Source organism: Melopsittacus undulatus, chromosome 6 (genome assembly GCF_012275295.1).
Source record: "Melopsittacus undulatus isolate bMelUnd1 chromosome 6, bMelUnd1.mat.Z, whole genome shotgun sequence".
Lineage (NCBI taxonomy): Eukaryota > Metazoa > Chordata > Aves > Psittaciformes > Psittaculidae > Melopsittacus > Melopsittacus undulatus.
This window is the reverse complement of record NC_047532.1, coordinates 47246423-47260101: the sequence shown is the minus strand read 5'-3', so window position 1 is coordinate 47260101 and position 13679 is coordinate 47246423. Positions and strand designations below refer to the sequence as shown.

At 38.1% G+C, this 13679-nt stretch overlaps 1 protein-coding gene across 1 annotated transcript in view; it reads left to right on the top strand.

Moving 5' to 3' along the window:
- The window catches only part of PSMD1 (proteasome 26S subunit, non-ATPase 1), a 70868-nt gene that overhangs the window by 37193 nt on the left and 19996 nt on the right, over positions 1 to 13679 (top strand). Inside the window, exons 17-18 of the mRNA XM_031042998.2 lie at positions 6470 to 6584; positions 9323 to 9439. Coding sequence (XP_030898858.1) covers positions 6470 to 6584; positions 9323 to 9439 — 232 coding nt within the window. The remainder of the gene's footprint in view (positions 1 to 6469; positions 6585 to 9322; positions 9440 to 13679) is intronic.

Here is a 13679-nt window from a genome sequence, read left to right as displayed (position 1 = left end):
GTGTGTATGCCTGCGCACATGCTTGCTCTTGCTCTCTCTCTGGACGGAAATAAGATTAACCCTAAAATGTTCTGCTGCCTTGTAAAAGGCTCCAATTTTTTCTTGACTAATTTAATAGAAGGACTGTCTACCACACTATTTTAATAGTGTGCACTGTTACTTTAAATATTTCTTCATGCAGCTGCATTTTATTATGATGAGTGTTCTCTTTTGTTACCATCCAACTTTGTCAGATGTGTGTATGGTCTCTAACAAAATCTTGTAGTTCTGCATTAAAATGGAAATAAAGTTCACTTCTGAGGACATTAGCAGGACAAGTGTGTAATAGAGACCTTGAGCTTAGGGCCAAAAGAGACCATGAGATCATGGACTGACCCCCTGTACATCACTGGCCATTACATTCCATGAATTGCTGGTGCTTACCACACTTGAGCTGGGAATCGGGTCCTCGTTGAAGTGTGAATCGATTTATATTTGCTAATTAAAAAAAAATCAAACCAAAGAACAAACAAAAACCCCCAAACACAAACATTCATATCTTTATAATACAGCTACTCTGTGGCCAAAGGGGAAAAGCTGCTGCCAGTAATTAATAGAAATACTTGACTTAAAGTATGTTCAGATGCAATAGAATTTCCAGCAAAGTAGTTTTCATTTGTTCCTTATTTTTCCTTTCCTTCGGTAAGATTCCATGTTGTATTCATTGCAATTGACTTTTGATATCTTTATTCTTCAGAAAAGTAGATATTAGGAAATAAAGGTTAATCCAGCTGTGGTGTTTCTGTTTCTTTATCTGACCAGCTCCCTGTTGTCACCTCTGACTGTACTGAGAATAGAGCACATGAAAACATATAAAAAGCAAAAATCAAGACAGAACAATACTGTATTGGGCCAATGAGCATTTGGGTTCAGATTTCCTTAAGCTCAACTATGCCTAATCAACTTCTGGTTTGTAAAATAAATCTTGAAGGCTCTTCTGGCATTAATCTAGGTGTACGTTAAGTCTTTACCAAAATTTCCATTGGATTAAACAGTATTCACTCTTTCTGATTGTACAGATGAAGCTTGTTTTCTTTCATCATTAGCGCTGTTTCTTTTCCCTTGTTAAAAGGTGGCTGGAATTATTACCACTTTCTGGAGATGGAGCTATTGTCAATATGGTTGCATCATAAAAATGTTCTGAAGTAAAACCACTAAAGTATAGTAAAAGACAGATTAATCCTTTAACTTCGGTGGTTTACTTGTGGGTATGTGTCACATTCAGATCTTCATGTCACATCTCTGAATTTCTGAATTTAATCTCTGAATTTAAAGAACAGAATTAAAACTTCTAGGGAAAAAAATAGGCAGTGCCTCTGACAGAACTGTCTGCTACTCATCAGCATCAGTCACTCATGCAAGCCTGTGTTGGAGCTGAAGCATTATTTTTGAAAGGGTTTTTGTTGGGTTTTTTATGTTGCTTTTTTATTTTTTTCACAGCACGATAGAGACAATCCCTCAATCACTTCAGTGTGGGGCAATTGTCAGAGTGCTAGAACTGTAATTTTGTTGACATAAGTTCTGTATTAGCGGTTTTATAAATTTTCTTCACGGATCTTACCATCTGAGAAGCATCACTGTCAACTATTGCAGTACAGAGTTGTTTCGGTCAAAATTAAAATCAAGTGTTCCCCCTTCTGGAATGCTGCAGTGGATGTTACAATGTCATTTATATGACAAAATAATACCTTTAGTTGCTTAGAATTACTAAATCTGATAAATTGGGAAGGGGGAGATACCTTGATGAAGCACCAGCCAAAGGATGTGCTATTGCCTGCAAATTGCTCTAATAAAAGCTGTATAAATACATTCATATCTAATTGAAAAGAATCTTTTTTTTAACATGGTTAAAAAGAGATTTCTTAGAAACTTGCAGAGGAAGGTAATACAGGTTTAGTCGCATGTAGGCTTGCATGGCATATGTACCTGCTTGGGGCTTTTTTTTTTCACTTCACATGACTAGAAAATGTATTTACCTTTTGTGATGTTTTCTGAACTTTCTCAGGTTTTAATAATGTCTAAGAAACACATCCTCCCTTATATCTATTACAGATCTGCAGCAGGTTCTTTACTTCATGCTTCTAGCCAGGTTTTTTGTTCAGGTATCTGTCCTGCCCCCATATTCAGCTCCTCACCAGTGATAATGATAATGATAAACCTTAAACCATGCTAGACCCCACTCCTGATCCAGTGTAACCAGAAGAGTTGAACCATGCATAGGTATTATTTTTTCCCCACCCCTTGCTGGTATTTCTGCTTTCAAATTGCCAATACTGTGTTATTTGAATGGAGCCAGGTCTATGTTGGATGTGAGCTGACACTGTTGACAGTACTGTTCAGTCAACTTGTATCATTCAAGTTCACCTCTGCTGGTTGGCCGTACTCAGACTCACCCTCCCAACAGCAGGAGGCCTCCTAGGATTTCTCATTCTTTAGCAAGTCTAGTTTAGACAACCAGGAGGTATTTCAGAGAAAAATACTGTGAAGAAGGAGGCTGTGTATCACATGAGATATTTGCAGGAAATTCCTGGCATGGGAACAGCTCAGAGTCTTTTTGTTGAGAGGGAAAGAGATGGGGTTTACACCCGAGCTTAGTCTACTCCAAAATATGTCAGTTTGATGCATTTTTCTGTGCAGGTTTTCTCTGCTCTGCTTCACACACCACTTTCAGAAATGACTGCAAATTGTGCAGTAAGATATCTGCATTCCTCCTTTGTTAACTCATTCATAGATGAAATGAAACTTCTGTTAAGTTTGTGTTTTGTTTTGGTTTTTTTTTTTATCTGTCACTGCACTGCCAAAGCAACTTGTGGAAATAGCTGTGTACCAAATGATTATTTCATGACCAATAGTTTAGAAAGTCATAAATATTTAGAATCTTTTGAGATACGACCGGGAGACTTGATGAGAATTTTAAAAGATATATTTGGCATTGTTCTTTAATTCTCTGACATTTCATTTTTCAATGAGTTAAGTCCTTAAATATTTAGATTAAAATAATCAGTGTATGTTAGTGATGCTTCAGATGCTTCCATTTTTAGTCTCAGTCACAAGACCAGTATGATGGTTCATTTTCAGTGTTCTGTTTATTTACTTATTGATGCTACCTTATATACATATACAGGGTTTCATGTTTAAATACTGCTAGAATAGAAAGAGAAATGGCAATATCTCTCTATTGGGCCTTCAAGATGTGCAACTCACACGGTTGGAGATAAACTGCACAAAGGTATTTGGATGTGATTCTAATGGGGCTGTGAGCTAAGAGATCAAGTGGAATTATAAGTGCAGTTATAATTACCTTCAGAAAAACAAAACGGTTCGAGCTCCTTACAGATATCTAATAAAGCTGCTGTGAGAAATGTTTTGTGGTGAAAAGGACATACAATTTCAGGGTTCTCTGCAAAGTATGGAGAACCTCCCATGGTCCACATTATGGATTGAAAGGAAAACTGACCACATTCTGTGTCCATTTGATCACTTAGCACTCTTGGCATCAATGCTTAAGCAATAACACTTCCTTGCTCACTTCATTGCTGAAAGCATTACAAAGTCTTACACACTGTTGCCAAAGGTTAGCCCATATAAATCCCAACCCACAATTAATAAAATCAATAAAATGTGAAACAATCTTGTTTTGTGTACTGAAGTTTTGTTCCTATAGTAATCATTTTTACAAGACTCTTGCATCCTCAAGCCACCTGAGTTTCTGCCTTCTTGTTCTCTATTATGTGGGAAGATACTTTCTGAGGAAAGTGGTGGGGCCCTGTTAAGTAGCTTTAACTCCCAGAGTGGATTTACAGAAGGTCCCCTGTCAAAATACTCAACTGTTTTATGGGTATATTTGAGATCAAAGCATTTAAAAATAATGGCCACAAATAATTTAAGCCTTGCTAAGGATTCCTGAATCTATTAGTGTACATTAATCCTGATTTTATAATAAAAACTGTTTTGGAATGTCTGAGCCTGCAGACACAAGGATGTGTCCAAGTCAGTGATACTATAAAAGCCAGTTTTCTGAATAGGAATTTAATGACTCATGCTTCAAAGTGCATAACCATGTCTTTGCCAGAAAATGTTTTTTTCTCTTCTTTGGGTCGTAGTCTGCCTGTTTATCGCAAACCCAAAGGTGTTAAAAATCTTTGTGCAAGAGCTGAAAGTCTTCTGTGCAGCTGAATGTTTGGGCTTATTTATTACAGGATTTGTGACTCCTGGTCTTCACATCAGCTCATTAAAAGAAAACCAGAACAATGCAGAACACCCACCACATTGTCAGCATCCAAGATGTTATTTGAGCAAGAGGCTGACAGAGAGTTTTAAATGTGTCTTTTATTTTATAGTCTTCACTTCTGCTTGCTTGCAAGACAGAATTGTTCTGTTTCTCAGCTCTTCCCCCTTAATATTTGTCATCACGGCTGCATCTTAGAGGCAGTAGTTTCTAGGAAATTTGTGTTTGTTCCTTTCTTCTTTTATCTGTTGGAGTTCTTTTCTGCCTTTGTGCTCAGGTTTTTTTTTCATAAGTTGGTAGTGGTAGTAGATGGGATTCTTTTCTTAAAACATATAGGTGTTTTAGGAAAACTCATGAAGAAACAGACTGTTGGAAGCAGGGGTGAGGGCAGAAATCTGGGTACTTGCTGCCATTACTGCTGGGGGGTTGAGTAATCTTTGAAAACTGTGTGCCTTTGGTTCCCTTCAGCAATTTGGTTGGAGTACTGGAGCCTGTGTGGTGCTGCCTGTCTGTGATCAACTGGAGCAGGGGAGAGGAATTTAAAGAGGAGTTTAGGACTGGTTGTCAGAGGAGACTATAGGAAGAGATAATTTGAGCTGAAGTTAACTGATTTTCTGTGTAAAGTAAAACTGAAATACAAGTGTGTGTGAGCATGTCTTCTGTCCCTAGGCACAATGAAAGAAGAAAATTAAATAGATTATTGCTTAAGATCTTCTTTGTTTCTGTTTTCTATGATTCAGGTATTCATTTAAGTAAAACCAGTACTGGGGCATACTCTGTAATGGGTTTTCGACCTCTTGAGTTGTTGAGTGCTTTAATAGACACTTAATGATTCTACATGGTGCTGTAATTACAACAGGTACTGCTGCCACCCTCCAACCTCTGTCTTTCAGTATAGCAAACATAAGAAGGTGTTCTTGGCTTTCCTTTGTATGTTTCAGTCTGAAATCAGTTTGTAGTCAAAAAAAATGGCTTGCAAGGCTGCTTTTAGGATTGTAAATATGGCAATTAAAAAGCTAGTCTGGGCTTCAACACAAAGTGAGATGGAGGGGATAACCAGGTGATGTGCACTTTGAAAACAGATGCAATCACTCACAATTTGTAGTTCCTTATATTTCTTTTTCATGAGCATGTACTTGCCAGCCTCATTCCTGCATTGCCTTTGTGTTCATGGTGTCATGAGATTGGGTGAATTTAACTGATTAGCTGTGACAGAGTTCAGAATGCAGACTTGTCTCATGCAGAGATGCTTATTTTACAAAGAATTTTGCTTTTGCAGCATTAGAAATGCTGAAATTGGTAGCATACAATATTATAAAGTGGTTTGCGTGGTGTCAAAATCAGTGGAGTGATAAATATGACTTACAAAGACAGGAGGGGAATAAATATATTCACCTGTAAATGAGTTCTGCCTGACTTCAGAAATAATCAATATTCACAAGACTGTTTGCATTAGCAACATGTGCTTCTTGTTATAGGAAATTAAGGGTTCCTTAATCTCCTTAGTCTCCCCCAGCACTGGGCTAGAACTTTTGTTGCTGTAATGACCAAATAGCACACCAGTTCCCAGCTGGCAAGGAATGAAGATCTCTTAAAAGGTAGCAACATCACAGCATGATATTGTAAGGAGGCAACAGTAGACAGCACTGATAAACTGATCAATATGTGTTGTACCAGCGTTTCTTCACATGGTTAGATTTATAGCAGTAGGTGGTGTGAGGAGGAGATAGCAAAAGCAGTGATTGTGGAAAGGATTTTGGGACTCACCAGCCTTGAAGGCTGGTTGAATACTGGAGTTCAGGTTTGTGGCTGTTGATGGGAGGTTTAGTACTGTGTGTCTCATTCAGTGTAAATCTCTGCTAGTGGATTGTCTCACAACAGCATGATTTCTAGAGATAAAGACCTCAGTCTCAATAGATACATAATTCTGTTGGATCATCTTTTAAAGGCAGAAAATATACACTCAAAAGGAAGACTTTAGTAGTGAGAGCTGTGTGTGGTATCTGCAGCGATAGAGAAGTGTATTCATTTGCACTTCCCTGTTCTCCTCTTAATCCATTTGTTCCACTCCACTGGTTTTAAGAAATGAAAAATATATAGTGTGGAAGGACAATTTTAAATTTTCCAGTGTGAACAGAGTGAAGTCTCCGTATTTTGAAGAACAATAATAATAACTTCCCCCCTCTGCCCCCCTTTCTCTAGGACTCCTGAGCAGTGTCCGAGTGTGGTTTCTTTGCTGTCGGAGAGCTACAATCCCCATGTGCGTTATGGAGCTGCCATGGCTTTGGGTATCTGCTGTGCGGGCACTGGAAACAAGGTGAGGACTAGAAGCATCCGTTGCCAGTACTGTTTCTGCTCCCTCCTGACACATTTGTGTGGAAATGTCATGCACACATACAGATTTCTTACACATGTACACTGTTAGCCAGCTAGAGTAGAGCAGTACTTCTTTGAATTCTTTAACTATCCTGGGCATAGATATTTTTTTCTTGCTTGTACAGAATAGATAAAGTAGAGGAATGTTTTTATACATTATTGCCAGATTCTTGGAATTTTGTCTTCAAGGCTTTCCTTAAAGTTTTCATACTGTGAAGATGCCACTATGCTTTAAATGTATGTTCAGTACTTCAAAATCAATACTTCTATGCCCTTGGAGGTGATCTTTTAGAGATTACTTTATGGGGAACAAGGGGGTCCAAGTGTCAGAAAAACATCAGGTGTTTTGCATAATTTCTAGCTCTTTTATTCTGTCCTGTGATACACAGTTCATGGAATATCCATGTAGTATTTGATAAATCTCATGCTCATCTGTATCATCCCTTCCTCAGCTAGTATTAAGCACTTGGTCTGTGGCTCTTGAAAGTGAGCATTCCATAGCACGTCACTTGTGTTGTGAAATGCACAGGATGCTGACATGCTCTGACTGCCATCTTTAGTATCTAAATCATGCAGACTTGAAAGCAAATTGGAAGTGCTATTTTTTTGTCCAGGTTGCTTTATTCTCAAGTCAAAGGTGGAATCCAAGAGCTAATTATTTTTAACATGCTGCATCTGACAAGTTCATTTAAGTGGAAATGCTTTTTAATCACACAAATAACTGTTTTATTTCCAGACACACTGCGTGATAAAGACATAAAACACCTGATTACATGAAGAAATGTCTTCCAGAGCTTATATTAGTATGTTTTGAAGGCCCAAGTATGTTCAACTTTGGAGACTGGAAAATTCAGCTTTTTGTCATAAAGAATGTTTCATATGTAGTATTGAATATGTGCCAAAGAATGAATAAGTCACCTTCAGGTGACTTAGAGAGTGACTTGGAGAAGCACAGTCTCCAAGATAGCTCAGTTGGCAAAAGCAGTCTAAGTGAAGGCATGATATTCTGGAATTGGTTCTTAGAAATAGTGTTTTGTGTGAAATCAGCTTCTCCTTAGAGGCCTTGTTCTGACAGAAGTAACACTGGGAGAGCTCTGTGGTGAGAGACTAAAGCACTCAGCTCATTTGCTCATGTCCTCAGTTTAAGTATGGACAGGAGAGAGCTCCATAAAAGGGATTGCCAAGTGATTCTGTCTGACTTCTGTAAATGAGAAGATCATGTAACAGATTAAAAGAACTCTTTGAGCTTCTTAGGGTGGAGGTCTGGCTGTTACCTCTCCTGTTCCAAAGAGTGTGTAACAGCTTGCTTCACATACCATTTCAGAGTACTTTTAGAAAGCCCCTGTTTTGCCACAAACCAAATTTATCTGTGCAGGCTATTGCTGTACAAACTACTATCTTAGTTTTATTCTGCTTAGATCTGAAAAGCATGATTGCTGAAGGCTGGCTGAGCCCACTAACAGCTTGTTGCTGTTGAAACTGGTGGTCTTGGTCTCTCCTGCCATCTTTTGTTCTGTCTCATGTCCAGCTCCCTGGTGAGCTGGTTCAGACACAAGCTCACAGAAAGCTGACCCAGATAGCAACAGCAAAAAAGAGAACAGTTCTCCCTTGAATTGTCAAGTTGGAAAAGCTCACAGAGAGATGAGAAAAAGGCCGAAGCTAGCACAGGGAAAGGGGAAGAGATGGATAGCTGGACGAAAACTGACAAGGGAGAGGGATCTCATTTTGATAACAGTGAGTTAAGATGAGCTCACTTGTCCAGAATAATGTGCACATTTAGAAATAAATTTGTGCGTGTAATAATTCTGTGTATATTTAAGTCATGGCTTGCAAAGTGGCAGAACTGTAAATGGAGATCAAAAAATGTGCCTACAGAGATGATTTAGTCAGAGGTGGCTGTAAATTCCCCATTCTGGTCTTGGGTACATCTGAGCAGCATTTATTTCAAAGGACTCTCTTGAAGCTTTTCATAATCAATGACTGAACTGAAAGGAATACTTACTGATAGATCATTATGGATCATGTTCCTCTTGTGCCTAGCTGGGAAGTTACTGAATTTAAAGAAGCAGTAGAACATTTTGAAATATTTTAAAATCCTAGATTTACTATTTGAGGACTCAGCGGCAGCCTACGCATAGATTTGAGATGAATGCATTCATGTGATGCTAAAAGTTACAGATTCTAACAATAAAGTGAATGGCCAAGAATTTGGGATCTGGATTGTTTTACCATCTCATTTTCTAACCTCCAGCATATTATTGATATCTCTGGTTCACTTGTTCTTATGTAGAAAATGAAGGTAATGCTGATATATTTTGTTTTGAAGAATGGCAAAGAGAGTGTACAAATAATTTCTGTGTCCTGTTTAAGGCATGTCAGTAGTTTTAATGTAATGGATGCATCTGTTGCTTAACATAACTATTGTTTATTTGTTGCCCTATTTCTGCAGGTTGGTCTTGTATCATCCATCACTTGGTTTTGGTGGGATTTTTCCTTCCTGATTTTTACATTAAAGTCCACAGAAATAAAGTTTTCTGCTTCATTTACTAAGAACAGGCAAAATATATTAAAATATATTTGATGGCATCAATCTCATAACCTTCCATCAGAGCACTGAATCCTGGGATACTGAAAAGAATAGTATTAATTTTGTGACTGCTTCTTTCTTTATTTTTCTAGGAAGCAATTAATTTGCTTGAGCCAATGACAAATGATCCTGTGAACTATGTACGTCAAGGAGCTCTGATTGCCTCTGCCCTTATCATGATCCAGCAGACTGAGATTACCTGCCCAAAGGTATCATGGCATACTTTACATACCGGGTTATTAGGTGGAAAAATGGTCTCAGATGTGAATCTTTAGTGCTTTGCACTCCATGCAAGCATTGTCAAGAGAGTGCATGTGTCTTGTAAAAAGCCAGAGCTGAATTCACAGCAGGATGCTCCTGCATGGTGCAGAACATGCACTTTTGAATGGGGGAGTGATCCATGCTTATCAAAACACACTGATTTTAACTCCAGGTGTTACAAGAATAAATGCTCGTTTTTACAAGATCTAAAAGCATCTTGTAATGATATGAAAGTGACTGTCATCCGCTGACATGCACTGAGGCCTGTACGCTCATGATTTATGTGAAAACAATTACTTAGTAAAGAAATTGGTTTTGATGACGGTAAACTTGGATGTAGTCACCAAGCCAGAAAGTCCTGTTATAATTATGTTTCTTTTGTAGCCATTAGGTGAAACAGTTTCTTCAGGCTCCTCAGGAGAAACAGTTGCTGCTGTCAGAACTGGCTTAGTGGCTTTGTTGCAAATACTCCTAGTTTTTAATGGAGTTTTTCTTTCAGCTCAGAAGGCAAAAAGGTTTGCATATGCTGTGTCTAGCTTTTAAAAATAGATTGCCATGTGAATATATGACAGATGATGATATGCAAACATTTGTACAGACTAAAAGTCCACATTAATAGAAGCTCTGAGGTTCCATATTTCATAGGCTCTGGTGAGTGGCTGGGGTAGAGCAGTAGCTGGTACTTTGCTACTCATCTGTCATATATGGATTGCTTTTATTGATGTCATTTTAGAAACTGAGCTGTGATAAAAACAGCCACTTTTTTATTGCATTTGGATGGGGAGAAAGAAAAAAACTCTTTTTTTTCTAATGGAAGATGTTACTTGGGAAAGTCAGCAAAGGAAATCTGCAATTAGTGGTGTTTGGGTATTTCCAAGTCATGGAAGATGAAGATTTGCTGGCAGACAGTTTGTTCCTTTTATTTTTTTGTTTTTGTTTTTTTAAGTTAAAAGTTAAAAACCAGTCAGTTACTTTTTACTGATCAGCATCTGGGAGCATTGCTTATATTATCAGAATTGTTCAACTGGATAAGCCAGTGGAGAACATTAGAGTTATGTTGGATCCCCTAATCTTCCAAGAGACAGAGTCTTAGTAATGTGAAGCTAAATTGCCTTTCTATGCATGAAACTGCAAGTATGGGATGAGATGGATAGTGTGGGGTTCAGTTACTTGTTCAAAAATGGGCAGAGGACCTGAAAAAGCTTTATGCCAAAGCCTTGTTTCAGCCAGGATTTGTTACATAATACAAACAGCAGTTCATTACCCAGTCATAGAAACACAGCAGATATTAAAAAACAAACAAACCCCCCAAACCCACAGATTATAAAATAGTAAGTAATCCTTAAAATATTCTGATAATTTAGGAACTAAGCATAGCATATAGATGTTTTACTTGTTTTGAACACCCCAGAAGTTAGTTACAAACATAGCTTCTTGCTCAAAAGTAAGGGGAATATTTTGAAGGCTGTGCTGCCAATTAAATTATTTATTATCCATGGGAAACTTTTTTTGGAGCGCTCTGCCAGTCTGAAAAAAAAAATATTTTACTCTGATGTGAAAGGGTGAGTTCAGAAACCCAGCCATTTTTGGATTACAGTGACATATTTTGATCTGATTAGATTATTAAGTGGCATGCTGGTGCACTGTGTGACAAAGTGTCTAACCTGATGTATGTGAGTATTTGCATTGCTGGATAAGCAGCTAGTAAGAAGAGCAGGATGGTTTCATATCCCACAGTCTGTACCTGTGGTCTTGGTAGGGATACAGAGATGCTGAATTTTACATGTCATCATCTCACTGCTGCTAAATACTTCATGATGCTTTGCATGTGAGAGATGGTGATTTTAATAAAGATTGTGACATAGTTTGACCAGCTTCCTCTCATACTTTTCTGTTCTTTCTGTTCTGAGATTTTTTTTAAATTTTTTTAACTTCCTATTTGTGATTTTTGGTTTAGAAAGACTTTAAATTCTCTAGGGATAATTTGGGATGAAGATGGAAGCAAACAGTCTTCCTTGAATAGATTTAGATTTTTCAGGAATAAAATAGCTTCAGAGTTTTGAGAGCTGAGTGTTGTGGTGCTGAAATGCCATCAATAAACAGAGATTAAAGAATCTAAGTAATTTGGTTTAAAATAAAACATTTTTGTTGTGAGAGAATGTAGGTGTATGCTTTTGAATCACCTTTGCTGTGATTTCCTTTGTATTCGTTTTCCTCTTTGTGATATTATTCACTTTTTATTTCACAAAACAATTTAAAGAGTTTCAGTTAAAAGTTTCATTGTATGGAGGTTCCTCAAATTTGCAAGTTGCTTAAGTGTCAAAAGGGGCAGCAAATCTTGTGTAACGCTGATTTGGACTCTTTGGAGTGGAAATGCAGTTCCTCCATATGCCACCAGCATGATTTTTCCTGACCTCTTGATACATTTAAGAACCATAATAGTGCAGGACACAGAACAATAACAAGCTCATTTTGTGAAATGGAATCCTAAATTACAGATGTGATGAGGTCATTGTAACAAAAATCAATGACAACTTCATTATGTATCTGTGACCTGCAGAGCAATTAAGACAGCAATTTTGGAGACAAATTACATGTCCGACATCTTGAATTTAATTTACTTTTTCCTGGTTTTGTGTTAGGATAGTCATCGGCAAAATGAGAAGATAATAAGCAGGATCAAGGCTTTTCCTCCATCCTCTTTGATCATCTTGGCCTACTGTCTTTAAGATGTAAAGAAACTAGAACCAGATTGCCTTTTTTTTTTTTGCTTTCATTTAGATTAAATATTAGGTTTTGTAGGATGCAAGAATGGTTTTTTGCTATGTTCTGTTAGCACCTTCACATTCCTTCTTGTAAGCTTGTTACTGTTAAGATGCTACTGCATACTCTATACTCTTTCAAGAGAACAAATGTATACAGAATAACTTCAACTTTTGAAGAAGGTGGACAGAACATGCAAGGAGTCTAAGACCTGGTTTATTGATAACGGATAACGGATTTATTGATAACGGATAAATACACTTGTTCTTAAGAACTTGCATTTACAAAAACCACATTGGGCACATCATCTGTCACTGTTTCCCTTAGCTGTTTACTAGGTCTTCACAATATCACAGGCTTCATGTGCGTGAATGTTGACTGGTGGAGAGAGAAGTGCTAAATAACCTGATAAAAGACAGGTCCCTCAGGTCTGTGTTATGAAATGGTGTTGTACCATTCTCACATCTTAAAGCCTGTGTTGTTTCCTCAATGTTTCCAAGGTTGCACATTTGACTTCATTTGAAATCTGGTGTATTGTTTTGGCCAGCATTGATTACCAGAATGGTGTGTGTGTGTATTGTTAGTAAAGACAAAATGAGTCACTGCCTATGTTTTTAATGTTCCTGCTGGAAGTCACTGAAATAAATTTCTTGGTAGCATTTCCAAATGCTATAAAATTTTTAAAGTGCTTGAAGATTTCAAGGGAGAAACAGAGTTTGTGGATTTAGTAGCTTATTAAATAAACTCATTCAGTAGTTTGGGATGTGCTTGTTGCTGTGGTCTGAAGGAAAAATAATAGCAGATTAAAGGGCTGTACTAGATGAACTCAAGCAGATTTTGCTTCAACAGCTTAAGAAATTACTGTCTGTTGACATCTTGCTCCTTTCTGTAGGAGGTGAGTGCCCCAACAGCAGAGGCAGAACTGAGCTTTTGTCCCTACTGCTCTTGCTTTCTCCAAAGAAATGGAGCAGTGACTCCATGTGAGGATGATACCTTCCTGAACCACTCCAGCTAGAGCTACCAAAGCAGGCTTTCCCCAGCAGCAAAGAAGTTTTTCAGCTGGGATATGATCTGGTCAAAAATACCATCCCTGTGAAGCATTTGCTTTATAGGAACAGCCTGAATAAACCTGCAGGTCTGCTGTGCATTCGAGTGTTGAGGCGGTCTTTCAGTCTGGGTTTTCCTGGTCCGTAAGTTCAGGAGGGGCAGTCTCCCAGCCTTTCACAGAACTATTTTGCTTCCACTGGTGTTCCTGGTGGACTTGTTGCCCAGGTGTTTTGTTCATCTGCTCTGGACTAATGCCCATATGAGTAAGAGCTGTGGAAGGCATATTAGGAAAGGGTGCTCACAGGGGCAGCATGCCATGACCAGGGGAGGTAGATGACTTCCTCTGCTAGACCTACCTTGCCATTCCTGAGCAAGGCA